Genomic DNA, 26,924 nt, shown 5'->3' on the forward strand with positions numbered 1-26,924 from the left:
GCTGTGCTGCAGGGGGATCACCTTAGGCCTGAAGCCCTAAGCGTCCCAGTGATTTTAGCACCATGAGCTCAATCGGCACCGGGGTGAGTTCTTTGTTTCTCTGTGTGATAGTCTAGTCTAAGGATTAGCGTGGAAGGGAACGCGGACAGACCGCGGTGGGTAGGCAGACTCAGGGTCCTCTGGGACTCCCTGGGGGCAGGTGGGCCGCTTCCAGTTGTGCGGTGCCCGGCGGTCTAGGCCAGCGCCTGCGGTGACCGTGACTGGACGCTTCTCAGCTCAGGTGTAGCGGGCTTGGCCGCGCAGCAGTAAGATTTGGAGGCGCTTTAGGTTGCTGAGTCACTTTCTTTAGCCACTTAGGGAAACCGAAAGTGGAAACTCGTGAGGCCTGAAATGGTGTGTGTGCGCGTGTTGTGAAGGACTTGGGCAACAATTAAGCTTTTGAACACCACTTAGGCAAAACGGCCTAAGAGTCCAAAGTTTGTGACGCCGCTTTCCAAGAATCTCTCCCCGCCCACCCTTGCAGTTCCTGGGGTGCTGCTGATTCACGGGGATTCTCTGCCTTAGCTTCGAGGGTACCGATGGACCTCTCTGTAGGAGTCCCTGGAACCTTCTCAGAGCTGATAAGGAAAATAGTCTAAAAAGCGGATTCTGAAGAATCTTTTCCATTTTTCCGTTGTCCCAGCTTTTCTCGTAGAGAAATAACAGAACTGTGAGGTCTCAGTACCGTAAGCGTTTAAACGATTAGCTACGGACTTAACCGCTTCTTTGAACAGACAGACTGTCCAGGATTTTGGAGTTAGATTTGTTAACTTGTTCGGCCTACTAACTTTCCTTTGTTAAACATACTGCATATATACAATCTTCGGCTTGTTCCTTTTATGTATTTCCCCATGTAGAAAACATAGTGTTTAGAAATATTTATTGGTTGGTTCCACTAGAGGCATTGGGTAATGGGTTTCTCAGTTCATCTACTCCCATTGTGCATAAGATTTTGATTCTCACCATTAGGCCCAAATTACTGATTTTCCGAGTTGGATAATAGGCAATTTATGCTAAGTTTGTCATACCGTTTTTGGATTAGTTGATGCTCAGTAATGCATGTTGTAGCAAATTGACTTTGCAACTACATTAATATTACCCATTTCTGCTTTATTGACTATGCCAAAGCCTTTGACTGTGTGGATCACAATAAACTGTGGAAAATTCTGAAAGAGATGGGAATACCGGACCATCTGACCTGTCTCTTGAGAAACCTGTATGCAGGTCAGGAAGCAACAGTTAGAACTGGACATGGAACAACAGACTGGTTCCAAATAGGAAAAGGAGTACGTCAAGGCTGTATATTGTCACCCTGCTTATTTAACTTATATGTAGAGTACATCATGAGAAACGCGGGGCTGGAAGAAGCACAAGCTGGAATCAAGATTGCCGGGAGAAATATCAATAACCTCAGATATGCAGATGACACCACCCTTATGGCAGAAAGTGAAGAAGAACTAAATAGCCTCTTGATGCAAGTGAAAGAGAAGAGTGAAAAAGTTGGCTTAAAGCTCAACATTCAGAAAACTAAGATCATGGCATCTGGTCCCATCACTTCATGGGAAATAGATGGGGAAACAGTGGAAACAGTGTCAGACTTTATTTTTTTGGGCTCCAAAATCACTGCTGATGGTGATTGCGGCCATGAAATTAAAAGACGCTTACTCCTTGGAAGGAAGGTTATGACTAACCTAGATAGCATATTGAAAAGCAGAGACATTACTTTGCCAACAAAGGTCCGTCTAGTCAAGGCTATGGTTTTTCCAGTGGTCATGTATGGATGTGAGAGTTGGATGGTGAAGAAAGCTGAGCACCGCAGAATTGATGCTTTTGAACTGTGGTGTTGGAGAAGACTCTTGAGAGTCCCTTGGACTGCAAGGAAATCCAGTCACTCCATCCTAAAGGAGATCAGTCCTGGGTGTTCATTGGAAGGACTGATGTTGAAGCTTAAACTCCAATACTTTGGCCACCTCATGCGAAGACTTGACTCATTGGAAAAGACCCTAATGCTGGGTAGGATTGGGGGCAGGAGGAGAAGGGGACGACAGAGGATGAGATGGTTGGATGGCATCACTGACTCGACGGACATGGGTTTGGGTAAACTCCGGGAGTTGGTGATGGACAGGGAGGCCTGGCGTGCTGCAATTCATGGGGTCGCAAAGAGTTGGATGTGACTGGACTGAACTGAATTGAACTGAAGGGTTCTACAAACCTTTTAAAAATATTTGATAATATAACTAGGTGAGAAATTTTGAGTATTACGGTGGTAAAGATCTTCGTTTAGCAGACCAACAGACCAATTACCTTAGATTAGTAGTGTTCTGAAAGGTTCTACAAACCCTTTAAAAATGTTTGATAATATAAATAGGTGAGATATTTTGGTATTACGCTGGTAGAGTTAAAGATCTTCGTTTAACAGACCAACAAGCTGAGAGGCAGGAAGCACCACTGTTGAAGACTTATCGCCTGTCTTGTCCCAAGAACTCCAGATGTGAAGACCTGTCTTGACATTTCTCTCCACTTGATTGTTTGATAGGCATTTCAAATGACACGTTCAGAGTAGATTCCTGGGTTTTCTTCTTCCGTTGCCATTTTGCATCTCCTACAATTTACATTTCAGTGAATGGTTCAATTTTAGTCGCTTAAATGAAAAAAAAAAAATCTATGATGCACCTTGGATCTCTTTTTTACTGTATTCCTAAAGCCAATCCATTAGCAAGGTTTTTTTGACTGCACCCTCAAAGGATAACACCTTCCATGTCTTTCTCTGTTGTCTAAGACACTCCCTTTGGAATGCCCTATCTCTGCTTCCACTCTTGTTTCCTCTATAATTCATTTACCAGATGAACAGCATTTAAAAAAATAGAACCTCTTCCCCTCACCCCACCCAAATGACTTTCTGTTGCATTTAGAATAAAATGTAAACTTCCTGCTCCAGCCTAAAATAAAAGACTTATCATAACTTGGCCCTTGTATGCCTCTAATATAGTTTACTCTTCTGTTTACCATTTATGGTGCTCAAGATTCAGTGGCATTATTTCCTCTTCTTAATTTTGCTCCTCTTATTTCTACCCTGAGATCTTTTATGCGAGATGCCAGGACACTCCTCCTCCGTATTCTAAAGGAGTAGTTATTTGTCTTTTAGGTCTGGCTCAGCTTAAATAACATATATATGATTGCCGTAGCAATGCCTTCCCTGATCAGGTAGTCTGTGGTATTCCTGAGACCATAAGTTCACTTTGTCTTATTTTTCATCATAGAACCTTTTATCTCCAGTACCTGCATCTGTTTGAGGTCTGATTTGAAAATGAAGGACTTTAAGAATGAATAGTCTTTGTATTTCCTCATAGTGACTGACATATAATAGACGCTTATTCAATATCTGAATGCTAAATGATGTGTCCAAGCTCCTTTAGTTCATTACTGCCGCAGCTATGAATTAAAATACTCCAGTGCTAAAGAGAAGCCAGTGTTGTTTCTCCCATGGTAATTTTTTCAGAAATGAGCCATGTTCTGTGTGGGAAAAGTTCTAACTTTACCCAGAACTTGTATTCATTGCTTGTCAATAGCAGAAATCTAAAGTGTGTAACTTTTCTGTTAGCTGCTGTTCCTGCTCTGACATGCTTTCCTGTTCTCTTCAAAGCAAAATCTTCACTGAGATTGAACACACGTTTCTGATGTGTAAGCCTTTTAGGAAAAAATTGTTATTACTGCCAAAGGTGCATCCTTCTAAGCTTGTTATTGCCTTTTTCTTGTAGTATGATCTGTCAGCTTCTACATTCTCTCCGGATGGAAGAGTTTTTCAAGTTGAATATGCTATGAAGGCAGTGGAAAATAGTAGGTAAGAAACAATGTTTTACTTGAAATTAGTGTGTTTTAGCCAGGTATTAAATGTCTCCTTCTCTTTGTTTTTGGTAATTAGCATTTGTTATGTTACTTTGGCACACATACTACACGCCCTAAAATAATCTCAATGTATTAGTCATTTCCAGAGTTCTCTTTAGGCCGGCTCTTTCCATGTGATTATATTTCCAGTTGACTCCAGAATTACACACTTACACATTCTACCACGTCTCAAGTGTATAAAGCCAAATTCATCAACATCTTTGCTAGCCCTTTTTCCTTTTTTTCAGATTCTTAACTTACATCATTGGTTTCCTTGGCCAATAGGTTTGTGACTTTATTGTCTGATCTTTTGTTTCCTTGTGTTTTCAGTGCCCTGTGCAATTGGTCACATGATCATCTCAGCAGGGATATTTTTTATTTTTCTCTTCTGCTGCCATACTCCAAAAAGTGTAGGACCACCAGGGTATGTTCCTGTTGGATTACTTCCCTCACTTTTTTTTTTTTTGTCTTAAACAATGGTCTTTATTTTTACACAAAGCAGTACAAAGTGAGGCAGTTCCTTAAAGGGTGACTTGGGGCTAGAAAATCCACCCTGAGCGTGAAAGTGTTAGTGTTAGTCGCTCAGTTGTGTCCTACTCTTTGCGACCCCGTGGACTGTAACCCACCAGGCTCCTCTGTCCATGGGGTTTCCCAGACAAGAATACTGCAGTGGGTTACCGTTTCCTTCTCCACACACTGTCTTTTTTGTTTAGAGTAATTCACTAAAATGATGAGTATAACATCTTAGTTGAATTACTGGCTTGTTGACAAATTCTGAGTCTTATATTGAAGAAATTTGTAATCATATGATCATTTTAAAAAGTCACTTCTAGTGATCATTAAAAAAAATCACGTCTAATTGAATAAAGTCTGCCAAGACAGGTTTCATTCTTAATTTTTTTATTGAAGTATAGTTGATTTATAATGTAGTTTCAAGTATATAGCACAGTGATTCAGTTATACATATATCTATATAATATATATATAATCATTGTATTTTTGAATATAAAGCAGCTTTGGGATGAGATAAAGGACTTAAAAATTTTTCTTTCATAACATGTCATTTAGATCTCTTAAAAATTTTTTTTTAGGGCTACTAAATAAGCTGTGTTGGTGTTTGAGCTCAACGTTTTGAATGTAATGAAAAGTTGTGTAGTAGGAAAATGTTTTGAGAATATTAGAAAAGCCCATGTGTAGAGGTAGTTTTCTCACTTTCTACTGATACCTTCAATATTTGATTATGGAATTTTCATGAGGTTATAGATAGTAATTGGTCTTTGCATGTGCTGGCACATAGCCCTCAGTGTGTGCGTACCAAGTTGCTTCAGTCGTGTCCGATTCTTTGTGACCCTATGGACTGTAGCCCGCCAGGCTCCTCTGTCCATGGGATTCTCCAGGCAAGAATACTGCAGTAGGTGGCCATGCCTTTCTCCAGGGGGATCTTCCTGACCCAGGGATTGAACCCGTGCCTCTTACATCTCCTGCATTGGCAGGCGGGTTCTTTACCACTAGTACCACCTGGGAAGCCCCATAGCCCTCAGTAGATACTGAATAAATAGATGTTCATTTTTTGTGTGCTATTTTCTTCATGGTAGAAAGAAGATGTATAGATTTCTAATGGTTTATGAAATAGTATTTTTAAATTTTTGAACAAAAATGCATTTTAAGTCTTCTTATGGGATTTGTTAGTGAAGCTAGTTGATTTTGTGTTTAAATGTATTTTGATAGATATCAGTACTTACAAACTGTCAGTATCTTATAATACAGTAGAAGTGAGGCTGTTAAGAATTTTAGGTTGAACTGTATTTGTCATTGTGTACAAGGCCTGAAAGAGTTCAGAAGAGAGTCAAATTCAAGAAAAGTTGACATTTTTTCCCCCCGTTGATAAAAGAAGATAGGCTTTTTGGCCAGTGAGTTGGAGAAAGATTTGAGGAAGTTTATTGTTTTTCTTTTCCTTCTTTGCATCCTTGCATTTTCATTGGTGTAAAAAAACTGGTGGGAGATGTCTTGACTAAGAAGAACTGGAGATACATTTTGAAATCATCTGTAACTGAGAAAATTGAGATTAGGCTGTGAGGTCTGTGTATTTTAGCAATTTGTTTTCTATAAATTATTTCTAAATATGACTTTAAACAGTTACATTTAATTTTGGGAAGGTCATGTGAACAGTTACATTTAAGCAAACTTGAAGAAATGTAATTTTAAAAACTGTAAACATTAAAAATGAATATTTTTTTATATAAACAAAAATTACTTGGAAAGTTCCTTTTTTTAAAGGGACATATGTCACCTGGTATGATAGAATATTGGATGAGGATCAGAAGATGTGAATTTTCCTCCTAGCTGCTACCAAATGGTAATAATATATATTCAGTCCCCTGAATGTCACTTTTTTGTCTGTAAAACTGGGATGCGGACATCTAATCTGCTTCCCATACCGTACCAGAAAAATGAAATTGGAAATTTTTAAAGTGTTTTGTGAGCTTGAAAAAAGTGAATGTGAAAGTTGCTCAGATGTGTCCGACTCTTTGCGACCCCATGGACTATACTGTCCATGGAATTCTTCAGGCCAGAATACTAGAGTGGGTAGCTGTTCCCTAAGTGGAAAATAGAAAAATTAAATGTGAATCTTCTCAAGAGTGAGACATATAGACTGATTCTTAGAAAACATTTAACCAAATAATTTTAAATAAGATTATATGCCTGCATTGAAAGGAGATAAATTATTTTTTAGTTTATCATTATTTTTGCTATTTAATTGGAGTATAGTTTAGTGGCATTACAATGTTGTGTTAGTTTCTGCTATACAGCAAAGTGAATCAGCCACATATATACATATATCCTTTCTTCCTTGGATTTCCTTCCTATTTAGTTCATCACAGAGCACTAAGTAGAATTTCTTGGGCGGTACAATTTGTTCTCATTAGTTATCTATTTTATTCTTAGTAGTGTACATATGTCAATCTCAATCCACCACATTTCCCCCCCTTGATATCCATACGTTTGTTCTCTTATGTTTGTGTCCCTATTTTTGCTTAGCAGGTAAATTCATCTATACCATTTTTCTAGCTTTCACGAGAAAGCATTATATGTATGCATTAATATATGATAACTTGTTTTTCTCTTTCTGACTTACTTCACTCTCTGTGACAATCTCTGGATCCATCCACGTGTCTGCAAATGGCACAATTTCATTCCTGTTTATGACTGAGTGATATTCCATTGTATGTATGTATATATATATACCATATTTTCTTTTTCCATTCCTCTGTTGATGGACATTTAGGTTGCTTCCATGTCCTGTCTATTGTAAATAGTGCTGCCGTGAACATTGGATTGCATGTATCTTTTTGAATTATGATTTTCTTTAGGTATATGCCCAAGAGTGGGATTGTGAGGTCATATGGTAGTGACATTTTTAGTTTTTTAAGGCACCTCTATATTGTTCTTCTTAGTGGCTATACCAGTTTGTATTCTCATCAACAGTGTAGGAGGGTTCCATTTTCTCTAAACCTTCTCCAGCATTTACTGTTTGTGGAATTTTTGTTGATGGCTATTCTGACGGTGTGAGGTGATATGTCATTGTAGTTTTGATTTGCATTTCTTTAATAACTAATGATGAGCATTTTTTCATGTGTTTGTTGGCCATATTTATGTCTCCTTTGGAGAAATTTCTATTTAAGTCTTATGCCCATTTTTTGATTGGGTTGTTTGTTTTTTTGATATTGAGCTGTATGAGCTGTTTGTATATTTTTGAGATTAATCCATTGTCATTGCTTCCTTTGCAAATTATTGTCTCCCATTCTGAGAGTTGTCTTTTCATCTTGTTTATGGCTTCCTTTGCTTTGTAAAAGCTTTTAAGCTTCATTAAGACTCACTTGTTTACTTTTGTTTTTATTTTCATTATTTATTATTATTTTTTGGCCGTGTCTGTACAGCATGCCAGATCTTAGTTCCCCAACCAGGAATCGAACCTGTGTGCCCTACAGTGTAAGTGTGAAGTCTTAACCACTTGACCACCAGAAGTCCTAGAGATAAATTCTTTCAAAGAAAGAAATTCAGTCATGGGGATTTAAAAGTCAAATATTTTTGTGTACCTGTTATGTTAGGGAAGGGAACTACCAAAACAAATAATTAAGAACATATAAGAGGATACTTAAAAACACTGTTAAAAAAAATATATATGATGATAACTATTTTATAAAAGTATGCCCCAGAAGGTAATAAGCAAAAGAAAAAAAGGAGTTAAATTATAATTTTTCCATTTATCTTCATTGAGGGGACAAGATATGAAAGGAAGATTGTGCAACATAATTGTGAGGCTAGATTGTTTAGAACAAAAATGTACACAAAATTGTGGTCTTAGGACATCCTTATACTTGAAAAAAAAAAAATCATTAGAACCTTGACGAGTATTTAGTTAAGTAGGCTCTTAGGTTCTATAAGTATTTACCATAATGCTCACCCCAAAGAGCATTTATTTATGCAGGTTATTGGTTCATCAGTATTTACTGTATTAGAAATTAAAACCAAAAAATAAAAAATACTTCTAAATTTATTTAAATAACAGTGATAAAATTGCATGTTAACAAATAATTACATTCACACTTACTTAAGTAACTTAATTAAAATACTTAATTAAAATACTTAAGTAATGCTTAATGTTACTGTAATAACAGTAACATTTTTAATGAAAATTACTTTTCCAAAGCATGGAAAAAAAGTGTGGTGAGAAGTGCCACATTGTTTTACATTCTTGAAAATCTCAGTGATGAATTGTATCTTAATAAAAGGCAGAGTCCCATAGTTGCTGCTGCTTCAGTATGTTGTAACTTTTGTTGAAGTTTGTGCAACAAATCAGGCTTCATATACATACGTAGTTGGAAAAGAGGAGTCATTTAATAACCTTATGCATGTTGTTTATTTATACTCTACCATACTGGACAGATTTTAGTTTTGTAAAGGTTAGTTGCAGTGTGGAGTCTGAAAACATAATAATGAACTTTTTGTACTATTATTAAAATCTGTTGCACTGTCTTGTACTTTGCATGTTTTATCCGTGCATGATTTGTAACATTGTGTGTTGGTCATTTGGAAAATATTGGTTCACTGAGTTGTACCAGACCTTCCAAAGTAGAAATATTTCATTATAAACTGTTAGAAACATCACATTTTTTAATATCACCACCAATATGTTTTCCAAAACTCCAGTTTGTGTTTGAAAACTCAGATTTTATCGCTGGCAAGAAAATACTCTCATTTGTTTTCCTTGAAGTGACAGGCTCGTTTTGTTCATTTTAGAAAAAAGTCTGCCACATACCTAAGTGGAAATAACCATAGTTATTATTCTTTGATGGTAAACACAGATGTTCCATGAAAAAATTTACACCTGAAAGCAGTTTATCAGTGCTTTTTCCTGTAGGCAACCATCATATTTTGATGTGCAGCAGATGAACTTTGGCTAACTTGCTTTTTGTTAGGATAATAAAAAGACAGATACTTAAGGATTAATGTCTAATAAAATTAATCACAACTTTATCAGGGACATTCCTAACTAAAAATGTTTTTTTAAAAAAAAAAAACTGAGAGCGTAGCAATAAAGTATACAGTGAGTGGTATTTACTGCTACCGTTTATTGTCAGTCAGTACCATTGGTGCAAACATCCACACAATGGAGAAAGTCAAATGATGTTTCTGTATTTTTATAAAAATAATTTTGAAAAAAAAAATAATTTTGACCTGACACACCACACTTTGAGAACTTTTAGTTTAGGGAAAAGGACATTTTAGATTCTGAAAAATGAGGAAGATGAGAAATTGTATTAATTGGGAAAGGCTGTCTGAGACTATTCAAGTAAACTTGCAGAAGTTTGTGGAAATTTATTTAAATGTGCTGTGGTGAGGAGGAAATGTATTCTAGTACCCAGGATAACTTCAATATAGACTTGAAAGCAAAAATGGTGTTTGAGGGACAACAATGAGGTTGAATTCAGTAGAGCACAGGATTTATAATATGAAATTGAATTAGCTAGATGGGCTTTGCAGATTCTTGGGAGTTAGGAGATTTGGACCAAGAAATCTAAACTTGAAAAGGTACCTGAAGTGTGTGGGAAGGAGTGTCTGAAATTCTTTACAAAATTTGTGCATGTGGCTCAGTTCATTTTTCTGGTTGTTTCTGATCAGAATTCTCTTCGTTAAAAGAATTAGAAGATTTAAAGTAATTATTTTTTCTTGAAATGGCGGTATATAATTTCTCCATATTTTACTTGTTTTTTTGATCAATTTTGTTTTAAACAGTTGAACAGAATGTTTATTCTTTTACACTTACTGTAAGCAACACATTGTTAATGCAGAAAAAGCAAAAGAAAGGAAAAGAATTATAATCTTCCCTCCCAGATTAGAAACTGTTAACTTTTTATTTTGTATGTAGCCTGTCATTTATATGTATGTTATGTACCGTTTTTAATGGACATGACTAGTCAGCATTTGTCATAAGATAGCTAGCATATGCTAGATACTGTGCCACTTGTTACACATTTTGTTAGCATCTTTTTTCATTTGTGTATTATTATCTTTCCATGTCATGATACAAAATTTTTTTTCTTTTGGTCACATGATTATTTATATGGATCTTATTGATCACACTTTAGGATGTTTGCCCTTTCTAGTTTTCAAATGTATTTGCTTTAAAAACTTGGTATGTTCTAAGAAACAAATTTGCCTGTTTTTTGTTTCTTTTTTTAACTTGAGTTTACAAAGTTTCTTTTATTTTCAGTTGAAAAAATTGATTTTTTTTTCCTGCTTGTTTCAGTACAGCTATTGGAATCAGATGTAAAGACGGCGTTGTCTTTGGGGTAGAAAAATTAGTCCTGTCTAAACTTTATGAAGAAGGTTCCAACAAACGACTTTTTAATGTTGATCGACATGTTGGAATGGTAAGGTCACATTTAAAAATGTTCCTTTTTGCCTTGTCCAGTTTCTTGTGAAGTAATTAATTGGGATATATCAAAATGTGATTTTAAGAACCTATTTATTACTTTAGCATTGAGGCAAAAACAGATCAGAGAGCAGCCACAGAAATAATCAGAAAGTTACTGGTTTGTGAACAGTTCACTGTCTAAAAGAAAGGTGCGTGCGTGCATGCTTAGTTGCTCAGTCATGTCCAACTCTTTGTGACTCCATAGACTGTAGCCCACCAACCTCTTCTGCCCATGGAATTTTTCAGGAAGAATACTGGTAGCATTCTTATAACCCAATTGGAGATACATAACGAAAAACCAAGTTGAAGAAAATGAGGAGGGCAGAGGAGTGAGAAGATTGGGTAAAAAATCTTGGCAGCATAGATCGCCAGTCAAGGCACATGCTTGAGAGGCAATAAGTCTAGTTTTTTGTATCCTTTCTGGGGATAACTGTCACACTGAAGGTGTTATCAGAAAGAGAATACCTTTATAGTAAGGTGGAGCATCAGGAAAGGATGTCTGATGAAAGGAAAAGTGAGCACATCCTTTTTAGTAGCTTCATAAGCATCACTATATTTATTTCATGCAGCTGGTATGACATAAATAGATTACTGGGGTATACTGAAGTCATCCTATATAAATATCAGACTTTCTTCAGTAAGCGTAACAGTCCAGAAAAAAGATAAAAGTGATTTTTAACCCTGCTTTCTGAAACGTCAAGGCAGAAAAGGGAATACATATTCTGTGTGCTAGGTACTATGCCAGAAGTTCTTTACATAAATTATCTCATGTAATCTTGACAAACCAGTGAAAGTAATATTAATCCCATTTTTACAGATGAGAAAACAGACTCAGCTGGTAACGAAATATGCTGGGATTTGTACTTGGGCCTCCATGGTCTGTGTGTTACTCTAGAGCCTGTTCTTCAGGGTGAGATTCTGTAGGGTCCACTCATTCTGCTGAAGTATTGGTAGCTTTGTTGTTAGTATTTCTAAATAAGATGTGTTACACACAACACAGAAAGGAGTAGCAAAATATAACCAGTAAACTATAAAGCTACAGATACTTTTTTTTTTTCCTTCAGTTATTAGTTTTTCTAGATCTGTTTTCTCTCCTGGACAAATTTATTACTGCCAATGAAACCGATATATTTTCCTGAAACTTGGCCAGATTGTAACCTAACTGGTAGAAGGGAATTAGTGAATTGTGGTTTCTTTTACTTAGTAAAAAAGATAGCTTTCGGTAGGTGTATTTTGAAAAAAATCATATATGCGTATAGGTAGTTTAGTGGTGGAAAGATTTTCCTAGAATTTTCAAATTTGTTATTAAAAACTGATGGCATTCCTTGCAACTGGAAGTTGGCAAAACATTAGATGTTGAAGAAGGTTGGAGAAAAGGATTGATAGTCTTTGTCTCCACAGTTGTCATCTTCAAGTGATTTGACAAATTATTAGACTTCACAGTGAGTTTTATCCAAAACAATGGAAGATGATTTAAATCATGAAAATTACTACCTGGGTTACTCTAAACTCCAGTTTCCTCACCTGCAAAACTATGGTGGTAATAGTGCCTATCCTCATGTGTAACTATGTAAAATGCTTAGCATGATATCAGTGATCAATAATGGATTAAGGATTTTCATAATGATTACTATTACTAGGTAGCAGTAGAAGAAAAGGCTGTTAAAATTTTTGATAGCATTTATTCTGCAAATCTTCTTATGTTAGTGGTTTCCAGTACCTGTAACTGTTTTAACATTTCTGTTTTCATGGCTTCCCTAGACCAAAAGAAATACCCAGTGGTTCTGTGTAGTTACATATGTAGGTCTAAATAACTATTTATGTTCTAAAAACTTAGTAGCTAGAAAAACAAAACCTCACCATATGACAGTAAAAAAAAAATATTTTTATTTTCAAATAACTACAACTACTAATGTATACTGTTCAGTTTCTTAAAGTTTGGAATTGGATTAGATGCTGTGCCCCAGCCCACCCTGCTTCCTGTCTCACATTGATTTTTGCACAATGCTTATTTTCTATCACAGCAGCCCCAGCTTCTCAGTGATCCGATGGCATTGAAAGGAATGTGAAATGGTCTGATGTTGAAACTGAACTACTTCAATATGTGTTTCCCCCAAAACTTAAAACACCCCACAACTCTTGAGTTTACTGTAGTTCCCTGGGATATCTCAGCATGTGGTTTGGTAATTGCAGTTCTAAGCCACGAGATTTGTGGTTTGTCATGTTTTGGTTTGGCATTACAGTTTATTAGTACGCTGAAAGAAGGCAACGGCACCCCACTCCAGTACTCTTGCCTGGGAAACCCCATGGACGGAGGAGCCTGGTAGGCTACAGCCCATGGGGTCGTGAAGAGTCAGACACGACTGAGCGACTTCACTTTCGCTTTTCACTTTCATGCACTGGAGAAGGAAATGGCAACCCACTCCAATGTTCTTGCCTGGAGAATCCCAGGGATGAAGGAGCCTGGTGGGCTGCCGTCTATGGGGTCGCACAGAGTCGGACATGACTAAAGCGACTTAGCAGCAGCAGCAGTACGCTGAAAAAGGAGGTTTGAGGTTGCACCTTTTAAATCAAAACTTGCAATAACTTTTTAAACATAGAATGGCTTTAAATTAAAAACCAGTTCTAACCAAAACCCATGGTTTTGTTCTTCTTTGTGGTGGTTTTGGTCTTTATAATGAAGTGGGAAGTAGGGAGACATGGAATTTTTTTTAATGTGATCATTTGACAAAAGAATGAAGTCACAGTTGGGAAATTTCCAAATTGTTATCCCATACTCAAGCATCGAAATTCCAGAATGCCTTGCAAAGGTGGTGGTTTAGTCACTAAGTTGTGTCTGATTCTTGCAAAGACCTTTAAGCCAAACTAATTTATTCTAATGATGATGCTTGTTAAAAATATCAAGTAAGCCTATCACAATCACTTTTCCTTCATTTGTGATAGGAATGTTAATTGGTACTTTTTTTTTTTTCCAGGCAGTAGCAGGTTTGTTGGCAGATGCTCGTTCTTTAGCAGACATTGCAAGAGAAGAGGCTTCCAACTTTAGATCTAACTTTGGATATAACATTCCACTAAAAGTAAGTTGATAACAGTAGAGGAGCCTCTGGAACAGCAAGAGAAGAGTCTTAATAAACTCTTCTGTTTTTCCCCCTACAGCATCTTGCAGACAGAGTGGCCATGTATGTACACGCATATACACTCTACAGTGCTGTTAGACCTTTTGGCTGCAGGTATGAAATTCAATGAGATATTCAGTGATATCTGTACTACAGTTATCTGTTTTCCCAGCATCTTATTAGCCTTTTATACCGTTAAGAAATGAACTTTCATCAAGAAGTACTTGTTTTTATTGTGTCTGTGTGAGATGATGGATATTACCTAAACCTGTGGTAATCATTGCATTTCACACTGTATATAAATCAAACCTTTATGCTGTGCACCTTAAATTTAATGTAGTAATGCATGTCAATTATTTACTAATAAAACGGGGGGGGGAATTCTCTGAAATTAGATCCAGACATTTTCAGGAAGTTGCAAACTTAATTTTATCAAAATTTTTTTTAAAATTTTATTTTATTTTTGCGTCTCCGTTGTTGTGCAGGCTTTTTTCTCTCGTTGTGGAGAGCAGGGCCTACTCTCTAGTTGTGGTGCATGGGCTTCTCATTGTGGTGGCTTCTCTTGTTGCCGAGCATAGGATATAGAGCGCATGGCCTTCAATAGTTGTGGCACCTGGGCTCTAGACCACAGGTTCCATAGTTGTGGCGCATGGGCTCAGTTGCTCCGCAGTATGTGAGATCTTCCCAGATATGGGATCGAACCTGTGTCTCCTGCACTGGTAGGCAGACTCTTCACCACTGAACCACCAGGGAAGCCCCGCAAACTGATTTTAAATAGAGTCCATTTGTTATTAAGTACCCAGCTGTACTGACATCTCAGTTTTCTCATTAGTTTCCATCTTGTATTCTGTAAGCAACAGGTAAAATGCTCTTAAATGGGAGTTGGTTGTTATGGTATTCTGCACATGAAGTAGTAATATAAGATGAGGCTGGTTTCTATTTATAATTTCAAAAAAATCAGTAATTCATATGATTGTTCAATACCCTAATTTTAATTGTGTTGCACATAAAAAATGCATTGAATCAATTTGGATTACTGCAGAAAAATAACTGGAGGAATATCGGGGAATAGCCAAGAAAGAAAGAATGAAGGATGAAACAAGAGTTTGAGGTAGATTCAGTATGTTCATAGCAAGAATTTTGTTTCCTTGGCTTTTTCATGTTTATGCCTTTAGCTCTTGGGCTCTCATGTTACTTGTCCATCTATCAGTACTCCTTTCCGTGCAGTGCTATCTTCACAGGAAAGGTTGATTAGAAAGTTTAATACTAAACCAAGGCACATGAATTTTGAACGTTTTCAAGTATATATTAGTTCTTATCCGAACTGTATTATCAAAGTGCTTACTATCAGTTATATGGGTATTAGTCAATGTTTATCTTAGAAAGTAAATTGCATTTTTATCACTGTACTTTTTAATACTTTTCTGGTATTAAGAACCATGGTTTAAAATTATTAATTTACTTTTGTGCAGTTTCATGTTAGGGTCTTACAGTGTGAACGACGGTGCACAACTCTACATGATTGACCCATCAGGTGTTTCATATGTGAGTTAATTTTGAATCATCTGAAATTCTGTTTCCAGTTTAATGGTCTCTCATTAGCACTTAAATCATATATTCAGATTATATGATGTTTCTTTAATATTCATTTAACATTTTCTTATTTAACATTAATAACAAGAACCTATGGGTATGAGACAGAGCAAAGATTTGTGACTTTTTTTGGACTGTGCCACATGGCATGGGAGATCTTAGTGAACTGACTAGGGATTGAACGTGTGCCCTGTGTGTTGGGAGTGTGCATTCTTAACCACTGGACCACCAGAGAAGTCCCAGATTTGTGGCTTTTAATATGCTACTGTAGAAACTGCATGGTTTAGTTGCTGAGTCATGTCCGACTCTTGTGACCCCAAGGACTGTAGCCTGCCAGGCTCATCTGACCCTGGGATTCTCCAGGCAAGAATACTGGACTGGGTTGCCATGTAGAGACTGCAGAGTCAACATAAAATTTTGAATATGTGCTATTTTATTACCATAAATATTAGCAGTGTCTTAAAAATGAATACAATACCCTCCCCCTTTTGAAGTTTTTTGGGTTTTTTGATGTTGTTTTGGGGTTTTGTTTTTGTTTGTTTGTTTTGGCTGCACCACATGGCTTGTGGGATCTTAAGTTTCCCGAACAGGGTTTCAACAAGGGATCTAACCCAGGTCCATGACAGTGAAAGCCTGTGTCCTAACTGTAAACTGCCAGGAAATGCCCTGGTACAAAGGATTTTAAATGGAATTTCTTGGATCTTTCTGTAAAAATCTTTTCTTGAAGTGTCTTCTGAGATTTTAATGGTTTTTATACTCATTAACAAAACTAAGGCTCTTTAGGTTTTGTCATTATATACAAGTATAGTTATACAAGTATGAATGGGCATCCTTAATTTAAAAAAAAAAATCTTTACAATTTAAATTAGGGAATTCCCTGGTGGTCCATGGGTTAAGACTCCATGCTCTCACTGCCTGCTGGTTGGGAAACTGAAAATTCCACAAGCCGCACTGGTGCTGCCAAAAATTATGTTTATATAAATTTTAAAAAGAAGGCTTAGAGTATTTAACTCTTAGGAATTATTTCTTTCTCTCAAAAATCATTTCAATTCATAAAGCTAAATTTTTTTCTGTTTCTAGCCTCAAATATACCTCTAGCTCATGGTCTGTGTGTGTGTGTGTAAAATGATATAATTTGTTTTCCTTTGGATATTTCTTGAAAATAATCCAGGTTATTCTGTACTTAAGTTTGATATTTTAAACTTTGAGTCCCTTATTCATTTTAGTAAATGTCTTTTTACTGTATTTCTCCATATGTGCTTTAAATGTCATTTAGCATCCTTTTATTAATCTTTAAATAGAAACAGTAGTCATTAATAACTTATGATAGTATATTAATTTAATAATACTTTTTTGTGTGTGTGTATGTTCTTTTTAAATAGGGTTATTGGGGCTGTGCCATTGGCAAAGCCAGGCAGGCTGCAAAGACAGAAATTGAAAAGCTTCAGGTAATACATTTTTATTTTTTAAAACTCTGCTTTACCATTATTGTCATGTGGTTAAGTTTCATCACTACAGACTAAAGCTTTTAGTCCCAAGTGTGGCTTGCCATTTTGAGTCAAGCTTTCTGAAGCTGCTAGATTGGTAGAGCAGGAAAGCTGGCAGCATATTATCTTTAGAGTTGTGTCATGGGGCCTTTTATGATTTTGATGGCCATCTTAAAAAAAAAAATTGCATATAATTTCACAAAGTCTTTGAGACCCATTCACCGAACCCTGTGCCCCTTAGGTTGAGAACTTTGGTCTTTTACTGTATCATTTCTTTCATCTAGAAAACAGCTTTTGTCTGAAGTCTTACACATTAAAGTCTGCACTCCTTTGCTTCTCTTTCCTTTGTTCCCAACATATATTAGTGTGGAAAAAGTTTCTTAAAAATTTGCTGGCTTTCCTTTTAGCCATAAATTGATCAACTTGACATTGAAACAGTGCCCACCAACTCTTCACTGCTTATCAGAAACTTCCTTAAAAGACAGGCATATGATTTAGCAGTATTTTGGTAAATTACAGTGACAAAAATTTTGTGTACATTTAATGTTAATGCTGTACTGGAACCTTGCTTAACTAATTCACTTATTCAGCTTTTTTAATGCTAGGCTTTTAGTGCTTGGAATTTAACACCAAGTTCTAGATGTATAAAAGCCTAATTTATGTTTGGTATTTTAGGATTGATAAATTTGACAAAAGGACCTTAGAGATCCCTTAGCCCAAGTCCAACCCTGGGTTAAAATACACTGGCTAGAGTCATAGACTATTGCTTACAAACAATCCACAGACCTTGTAACTCTTAGACCAGTGGTCTTTTCTGCCATATATTCTTTTCTACTAGGGCTTATAGGATATTGAATGTAGTTCATTGTGCTATACAGTAGGACCTAGTTTATCCATTCTATATATATAATAGCTTACATCTGCTAACCCCAACGTCCTACTCCATCCCTCCACTAGCCCCCTTCCCCCTTGCAACTACAACTCTGTTTATCTCTGTGAGTCTGGTTTTGTTTCATCTATAAGTTCATTTGTGTCATATTTTAGATTTCACATATAAGTGATATTATACAGTGTTTGTTTTTCTCTGACTTACTTCACTTTGTATGATAATCTCTAGTTGCAATGCTTTTTAAAGTTTTATTGGAACATACGTATATTCAGTCACTGGCTGCTTTTGCTGTAGTACAACAGTGGAGTTTAGTAGTTGGAATGGAGACCAAAGACCTTATCCCTATGATGAAAGTCTAAAATATTTACTGCTTGGCCCTTTAACAGAGAGAGTTTGCCAGCCCCTGCTCTTAGTCATTACTCTGGTCTGTTTTTCTACTTGTGTTCTGTTTACCAAGAATATAATTTTATAAACTAAACTTTACCAACATATGTAAAAATGTATTTGACATTTAAGATGTATTGCTTCAAGTTTGTTTAAGTTTGCCTTTGTATGTTACAATTAATCTACTAAATATAGAACTTAACTTGCAAGGGCAAAAACATGAATATCAGTATTTTCATTTTCTTCACCCCCAATTTGCCATGAAAAAATTTAATCAGAAATTCAATCAGAAAAGATACCATACAACAAACATCTCTGTCTAGATTGAACAGTTGTTGCTTTCCAATATTTTTCCTATTTCTATGAGCTGGGGCATCAAGATTTGCAAATATTTAAAAATACAAAAAATAAAATATTAATAAGTCTAATTAGAGATACAGTAGTTAAACCACCTCAAGTTTGGATTGCTGTATGACTGTTCATTATTTTTTCACTATTTTCCATTCTCCACATATTCAGAATATGAACACCAGGTTTGCTCATTTTTAAAAATTTTGTCAAATGTGTTCAGAAACACATACTTAAAAAAAATTCTGCACTGGTTACTTGTAGTACCTTTAGCATAATAGACTTTTCTGCCGGGCATCTAAAGGCTATTTTTCTGCCTTGATTTCCAGATGTTCACTTGCAGTTCATTTATCTTCCTCATAATCAAATCAGATAAGTCTGTGTTCTAAGACTCCCCTCAGATCTTGGTTCTTCAGAGCTTTCCCTGACATTTTGCAGTTTTGTCTTCAACAGTTTCATGAGGGATAATTTATCCTTGTTTATCTAGCATATAGAAGTATTTGTGGTTTGTTTGCATTTTATTATCCTGAATTCACAATAAAGAAAAAAACATTTCTTGGTAATCTTTTAAATGTCAGGGTCTGGCTGTGAATAAATTCATAAAGGAGTCTAGATTTTTATAAACTTTAATGTATTTCACAAAATTATTGGTGCCCAAGGCTTTTTTTGCATAATCATTAAAAAAACATTAAACAGAATAAAAAAGTTCTGGTCTTTTTGAATTTCAGGTTATTTTCCTTGGTTTTATATTTAAGAATCTTATCTCAAGAGCATAGGTTACTGATAAAAGTTGCAAAAAGAATCTGAAAAGTTAACACAAGTGGAAAGCGTTCTTCCTTTGACTCATAACATAATGAATATATACTTTATTTTCTGTAGATGAAAGAAATGACCTGCCGTGATGTTGTTAAAGAAGTTGCAAAAATGTAAGTTGAAATTTTCCTTAGTATTGACAAAAATATTTCACTTGACCTTACCTTATACATTAATCCTAAGAGGCTGTTTTGTTTGGAAATTAGTTACTACATTAATTTTAGAAGGTGAATCCAACATTCTGAGAGGCTTCATTTTAAGTGACAGTGAATAGGATGGGAAAAAATAGCTTTTGATAAAATATACTCCTGTTCAGTTGACAAGAGTTCAAGATTTGGAGGATATAGTGAACCTCTTGAGACTTCATTTGCTAGCTTCCGACTTCTTAAATCTCAGAAGTCCCAATAATATTAACCTTAGCTTACAACTTTAAGGTCTACAGCTGAAGTTCTTATAACAAGATGAATAGAACAGTATTTCAAAACATATAGAAAAGCTTAAGAAAGCCTGAAGTAGTTTATGTTACAGATACCTAGGGTAGAAAGTTTTGTAACAGTAGTAGTAAGCAACAATGCCAGTAAAATCTCAGTGACCATGCTTCAAAATACATTTTTTTTTTTAGATCAAAGAATGCAGGCATTTAGTATTTCAAAAAATCTGATAAAATGCTGGTTTTGTAGTCAGCTTTTCAGAGTTAAAGAGTAGTAAACGTAATATTCCAGAGAATTCATAACACCTCTGTTCCACATTAGAACTACATCATCATGGTCTAGTCAGCAGGTTTTACATCTAATAATACATGCAAAGGGGAAAAACGTCCAGGAGGGTCTATCATATGATGATAAAGCTATTATTTGAATGATACTCTTAATCTCTATACTGACAGTTGTTAACAAAATATAAAAATCACAAGTATTTTATAATTTTATACTAATCTACCACTCCTGCCACTGACACCCTCCTTCCCCCACTGCCTTTTTACCATGAGACCCTTGCCCTTTCTAGTTGTGAAGGGGAATCCATTCCATTCTGTGATTGTGATTTATTAATAATGACCACCTAGGACATGGCAACTAACATATAATACAACTAATAAAAATAAATAATCCTCATTAAATTGTTCAAGTTTTTTTCCTTCACTGAGAACTCTTCTGGATATCAGTTCTTATCACAGCTTTTTTGTGTATATCTAACTAGACTCTAATTTGTTCTGTGTAGGAAAGCCATCCTTTCATCATTTAATAAAACAGAGCACTATGCATCTTTTATAGTTCTAGAAAGTTTAAGATGCTTTCTTATGTTACAGCTGTTATAGCAAGGCTTTAGGAATACCCTCCAAGTTAATTTTGCTACTTTGTTGTAAAAGATGGTAAAGTATAAAAGCAAAGCAAAAAAAGCTTTGCTGATAACTTGTTTTTACTTCTGCTTTTTAAAAATAATTTTATTTTTGGTTGTGCTGGGTCTTCCTTGCTGCTCAGGCTTTTCTCTCATTATGCACAGGTTCCTCATTGTGGTGGCTTTTCTTGTGGCCTGGTAGCTTCAGTAGTTGCAACTCCCATGGCCTGGTAGCTTCAGTAGTTGCAACTCCCAGGCTCTTAAGAGCACAGGTTCAGTAGTTGGGGCCCATAGTATAGTTGCTCTGCAGCATGTGGGATCTTCCAGGATCAGGGATCAAACCCATCTGCTGGATTGGCAGGCAGATTGTTTAGCACTGAGTCACGAGGGAAGCCTTGTTTTTACTTCTACTTTTAATATATTGTGTGACACTGCTTCCTTGTTTGCTGCAGTTTGTCTTGTGCTGTTTAAAGGCCAGGTTGAGGGACATCCAGAATAGTAAAGAGGTTTAAAAATATTCCTGCCAAGAAAGTGCAGAATGAAGACTAATTGTAAACTAATAAATTAGTTAATGAATGGAAAATACCGAATATCCTGGAAAGGCACAGTTAATAGCTTTCTCCCATTTGAATGTTCCTTATGAGACATCTTTTAGTTCTGTCTCTGAAAGAATGTATCAAAATAAACAGCTTGGGTTGTATAAAGGTATAGGTATAGTGAATCCTTTGTAGTGTTTATCAGTCCTAGTTAATTTTCATAATATAGACTATGTATACTGTGTGTATAATTTTATAAACACTTATATTAGGAATGGATGTTGATTTGCTGAGTGGGTGCATGAACTATGTTTGTAGATGGCCAAATGTTAATTTCCTTTTTCTGTTCTAGAATTTACATAGTCCATGATGAAGTTAAGGATAAAGCTTTTGAACTAGAGCTCAGCTGGGTTGGTGAAAGTAAGTGATTACTCTGTACTTATTTGTTCTTAGTCATCTGTACCAAGCCTGATTTACTATAGGTGCCATTTTTTTTTTCAATCTTAAAAAAAATTAGTAATGGCCTGTACACATAGAAAAGTACACAAATAACAAACAGCATGAATACATTAGTGTAAATACTAATTTGGTCAACAAGTAGACCAGCCTCCCAGTTTACCCTTAGGCCTCCATTAAGTCAACAACCCTTACCTTCTCCACAAAGGTTAACCACTGTCTTGAATTCCAGTAGACAACTGGGCTCTTTCCAGTATTTACTGAAATGAGTAATGCAGCTGTGGATGTCCTTTACATCTGTGACATGCATATGTAGTAGCATTTTAGAAATATATGTTAAGAGTGGAATTGCTGGATCATGAAATAAGCACTCATTCAGTTGCAGTATTGGCCACAACGTGTTCTCACTGCTGGGTGCCTTTCTAATACAAACAAAGCTAGAATAAATTTAGGAGGTACTGATGGAAAAGGTCTGCTTAATAAGAGACTATATAAAGTTGTGAGTTACTTTGAAACATCCATTGCATACAGTATTATCGGGAAGTAACCTTTTTTCTTTCTAAGAAGGCAACCATAGGGCTTCAGGGACAGATTTTAAAATTTAATGATGCTGTGAATAAATTGTTCAGTTGCTAAGTCATGAATCTTTGCGACCCCATGGACTGCAGTATACTAGGCTCCCCTGTTCTCCACTATCTCCTGGAATTTGCTCAAATTCATGTCCATTGGGTTAGTGATACTGTCTAACCATTTCATCCTCTGCTGCCCCCTTTTCCTTTTGCCTTCAACCTTTCCTAGCATTACATCTTTTCCATATTGTTGGCTCTTCACATCAGGTGGCCAGAGTATTGGAGCTTTGGCTTTAGCATCAGTCCTTCCAATGAATATTCAGGGCTGATTTCCTTTAGGATTGAATGGTTTGATTTCCTTGCAGTCCAAAGGACTCTCAAGAGTCCCCTCCAGCACCACAATTCAAAAGCATCATCAGTTCTTTGGCACTCAGCCTTCTTTATGGTCCACCTGTCACATCGGCACATGACTACTGGAAAAACCACAGCTTTGACTGTGTTTGTGAATATATATTATGTGAGTGAATGCTCAGGATTTATAGCATCAGGATAAATCACAGCATAATTTCTTTATTTTAAGAGCTTATATAGAGAAAGCACAAAGATGAGGTCAAAGAACCTGGTATTACCTATGGATTGGCTAGATTGTTTAGTCTTTTCAAATCACAGTGACAGTTCTCATTTTTAATTCATTTAAATATATGGCTTAATTTACAGTAACTAATGGAAGACATGAAATAGTTCCTAAAGATATAAGGGAAGAGGCAGAGAAATATGCCAAGGTAAGCCGTAGCATGAAAACAGCTCAAGGTAAAAGCATCATGGAAATATGTTGAATTCTATTAAATAACACTTAAGAGTTGAGCTGAAGTAAAAGAAACTTTCTAGGTTATCCTCAATAGGGATAAAGTTGCCCTGGTTCCAAAAATTTTTTTGTGCATGTGAAAATGGCAAGGCTTTTGGAGAACATTTAATGCTTTCATACTGTGTGTATCCTATCAAAGAATATAGTCATTGATAGAGCAGGATGTACTTAAGACATTCAAGTAAAGCATAACATTCTAAACCAGTGTTCCATCTTTACTTATAAAGAATTTTGAATGACAAGCACTTACTTAGATTCAGGTTGTTACAGCAGTGCTAAAAATTGATTTTAAACACTGTTTCTCTCTTACCAGGAATCTTTGAAAGAAGAAGATGAATCAGATGATGATAACATGTAACATTTACTTGTATATTAAATTTCTAATACAGTCCCATATAACTATTTAGCCCTTTGGATTATTACATACCAATTTTCATTAAATTTTTGTCTTATAACGATTCAAGTTTGGTTAATATTTGCCTGACAGAATTGGTGGGGGTAATTGAGTACCTTTTTATTCAGCATTAAGATGTAGCTTTATGCCTGTTGTAAAATTCCTTAGTTAAAATACTGTAGACAGAGGCTTTGGAGTCAGATTAATTTAAAACCCCATTACTCATCTGTATCATATCTTGCTGGACTGTTGTGTTTTGCATCTACCAGCTTCATAGGTAATTGATGCCACTGCTCAGTTTTTGGTGAAGTGATTGTTGGTTAACAGCCAATGTTAACCTTTAGAATTTTATTTTTCTTTTGAGGAGTGGATTTAAGGATTCACAAAGTCCCTATTGTGTCACTTAAAACTGTTATTGAGTGGAATAATCAGTTTTGTGGCCTTCAAGGAACAGTAGCACTCACAGGAGGAACAATCTGAACTCAGGTCAAGTATGCTAGGTATACACACACCCTATACTGGCCTCACGCCAGAATCACTCCATTCAACTGTCATACTTTCCTGAGGTCAGAGTTTAGCAGTAGGGTGTTGCTGAACTTTGAACATTTGTATAGTTCAAACAGCAAATCATGTGAGAATAGTTAACTACTATACAAACAACTCAAAACCAGTTCTCATTATCATGGCTGCTTTTATGTAAAATTATCTGCTACATTTTACAACTCATGTATTTAACTGAGAATGACCCCAGTGGCCTTGGAGAAACACCTAAAGAACATTAAACTGGATAATAAGCTTAATACCCTAAGCCAGTGTCTGACCATTCTATACTTCCTACTTCCAAGTATGAATGGCACATGAATCTTCTATTTTCATTATACTGTGAGTACATCTGTTCTTAAATTCACACTGGAATAGCCAATAATCCTCTTTGGTTCTAATGAAATTTAAATTTCAGCAGTTAAGCCACCTCAAAACATAATCAGATAAATCTAAACCCAAGCAGATATATCCAGCTTTTTCAGCTATTATAAAAGAAAAACAATTGATTTTCATATATACTGTAGAGGATTAATAAATAATCTAGGTACAACTGCACAGGCACTTTGTAACTGAGGTAGGACCAGTCTTGGGGAGAAAAAAAAAATGGGAGGTACATTTTGCTTTGACAAGATTACAAATTTATTTCCAGGAATCTCGATACTGGTATCAAAAAAAAAAATCAAAAATGTTTTAAAGAATAGAGTTTTGGTTTACAGATTACAAATACTGGATTGGGCAGAAAGGTCCTTTAATTTTTAAGTAAAAAAAAAAAGACACATTTTTCATTTTCACCAAGAACTTTATTGAAGAATGTAGTCACTGTTTTATTCCACTACCTTCTGACATTTTTAGGCAACTTTTTAATTCCAACTTACCGAAACGTTTTATCTTTTTGAGCAAAGAACTGTTCAGGTTCATTTTACAGTCTTCGAGGGAACTGAATTTTTTTCCATTAAGATAATTTTTTAAAGACCAAACTAAATGTAAATCTGAAGGCTTACTGACTGGAGAATACGGAAAATGAATCAATTGACCAGCCAAGCTTAGACAGTTTTTGCCTGGTCATCAAACAATCAAACATTCAGTCTTGTGTTATCCTGATGGAAGACTATGTGTTTTCTATTGATTAATTACAGACACTTTTCATCAAGTTTTAGCTGGTTTAAGTGGGAGCATCGTCCAGTGAGAAATCTCCAGTACGAAACTTCGCAAACCACTTGCAACATGTTCAATCAGTCACAGCACCATCTCCATACACTGCACAAATCTTTGTGTTTCAGTAGCATTTTTACCTTTCTTGAAATAAAAAGGCACAATATGCTGAAAATATTGTTTTTCTTCTTCCACCTTCAATATTAAAATAGCTACACAAAAATTCACCCATTTTTATAACATTTTTTAAAGTGCATGCTGATACGGCCAGCTGTCATGATACAATGTAACAAAATTGTTTCAAATAAACATAACTAAGTACCACTAGAGCCATCTTCCGGAAAAAAATACACTTAGACTCAAAAAGTACTTATCTGATAAGACTATCCATTCACTTTCATTTCTATCATTCACAAGGGAATCTGAAAAATAAACAAAAATTAAGTTGTAAATCCTCAATATATTTAACTGATTAAAACATTAGAATACTCAAGATTTGAAGAGCAAATTCAGATTACAATTCTCATTAATACATTTATCAAAATGCTGTTAAGTCAGAAGAAATCCACAAATGAAAAAAATGAAGTCTGAATGGAAAAGCTCAAATATTGTTCCTCACCTTTCGAAATGAAACTCATACTGAACCTTTTCTACTTTCCTGCACTGTATGACACCATATTGTATTTATCACGCCTAGGTTATTTATTAACTGGTCTTTCCTAAGGATTCCCCATCAAGTGCAAAAGCAATCCTTATGAAATGATTGACAGATTTCTCCCTCTCAAAGCCCTTTACATGTTTTCTACTTAATTGTTTTCAGATTATTTTTTTAAAGGAATTCTAAAACATGAAACAAGAGTACAGCTACTCTTAACTGCAACCACGTAAAAAGCTTTTGTTCCATCACCGACCATGTTTATGTATCTATTACAGTGTTTACTATAATACTTACTATAATAAATGTATTCCTCCTCACCTAGCCTCCCATGGGAGTTGCTCAAGAAATCATCTTTGTACCTGTACTGGTGAGCACACAGTAGGCATTCAAATGCTAAGGCTATGTATTTTTAAAAATGAAATAATCCATACTAGTTAACTACAAGGTAAGATATACTTAAAAACACCAGTTCACGACTGTACTGATCAGAGGCTTCCAAATTAAGACAAGCATGGTTTATGATCTGAGCAGATCTGGAAAACCTAAACTCAGGAAATCCATAAACTCTGGAGGAATCAACTCTACCTGCATGGTAATGGGATTTTTCTTGCCATAAAACTAGGGCTTCCTCTCTGCCACCACTATAACCACGATTTCAGAATAAGAAAACCAGTATCATAATGAGAACCAGGATAGTGGTTTATAAGCTAATGTAGGTTTCACACTGGCTTTGCCACTTCAGCTTGGGCAAGTTACTTATTCCCTCACCTATAAAATAATTATACCCACTTAACATCGAAAACAGGGATACTAAGGTATAAATTTTAAATTTGTACAAGATTTTGTGTTGAAAATTAAAAATGCTGGTGAGAAAATGAACTAA

At 35.7% G+C, this 26,924-nt stretch overlaps 2 protein-coding genes across 4 annotated transcripts in view; one reads left to right on the forward strand and one right to left on the reverse strand.

Moving 5' to 3' along the window:
• Positions 1 to 23,752, forward strand: PSMA3 (proteasome 20S subunit alpha 3). 2 transcript variants are annotated; one of them, XM_081509660.1, is made up of 11 exons: positions 1 to 83; positions 3,798 to 3,880; positions 10,736 to 10,859; positions 13,879 to 13,980; positions 14,060 to 14,133; positions 15,492 to 15,564; positions 16,995 to 17,060; positions 19,600 to 19,646; positions 21,757 to 21,824; positions 23,147 to 23,211; positions 23,608 to 23,752. In XM_081509660.1, exons 1-11 carry the CDS (start codon positions 63 to 65, stop codon positions 23,650 to 23,652), a joined length of 768 nt encoding a protein of 255 aa, XP_081365786.1. In that variant the 5' UTR covers positions 1 to 62; the 3' UTR covers positions 23,653 to 23,752. The 2 variants fall into 2 exon arrangements, with proteins under 2 accessions (XP_081365786.1, XP_081365787.1); XM_081509661.1 differs by having other exon boundaries at positions 15,513 to 15,564.
• The window catches only part of LOC145513397 (uncharacterized), a 35,226-nt gene continuing 14,141 nt past the window's right edge, over positions 5,840 to 26,924 (reverse strand). The window contains exons 4-6 of one of the 2 annotated variants that reach the window (XR_014059366.1): positions 23,545 to 25,805; positions 22,056 to 22,120; positions 5,840 to 5,974 (exon numbers count right to left, since the gene is read on the reverse strand). The gene's annotated coding sequence lies outside the window, so the exon portion shown is untranslated. Of the gene's footprint in view, positions 5,975 to 22,055; positions 22,121 to 23,544; positions 25,806 to 26,924 lie in introns of those variants that run through there. The other variant, XM_081509659.1, reaches the window with a different exon arrangement.

Source organism: Giraffa tippelskirchi, chromosome 7 (assembly GCF_054371585.1).
Source record: "Giraffa tippelskirchi isolate mGirTip1 chromosome 7, T2T-mGirTip1v1.2.pri, whole genome shotgun sequence".
Taxonomy (NCBI): Eukaryota; Metazoa; Chordata; class Mammalia; order Artiodactyla; family Giraffidae; genus Giraffa; species Giraffa tippelskirchi.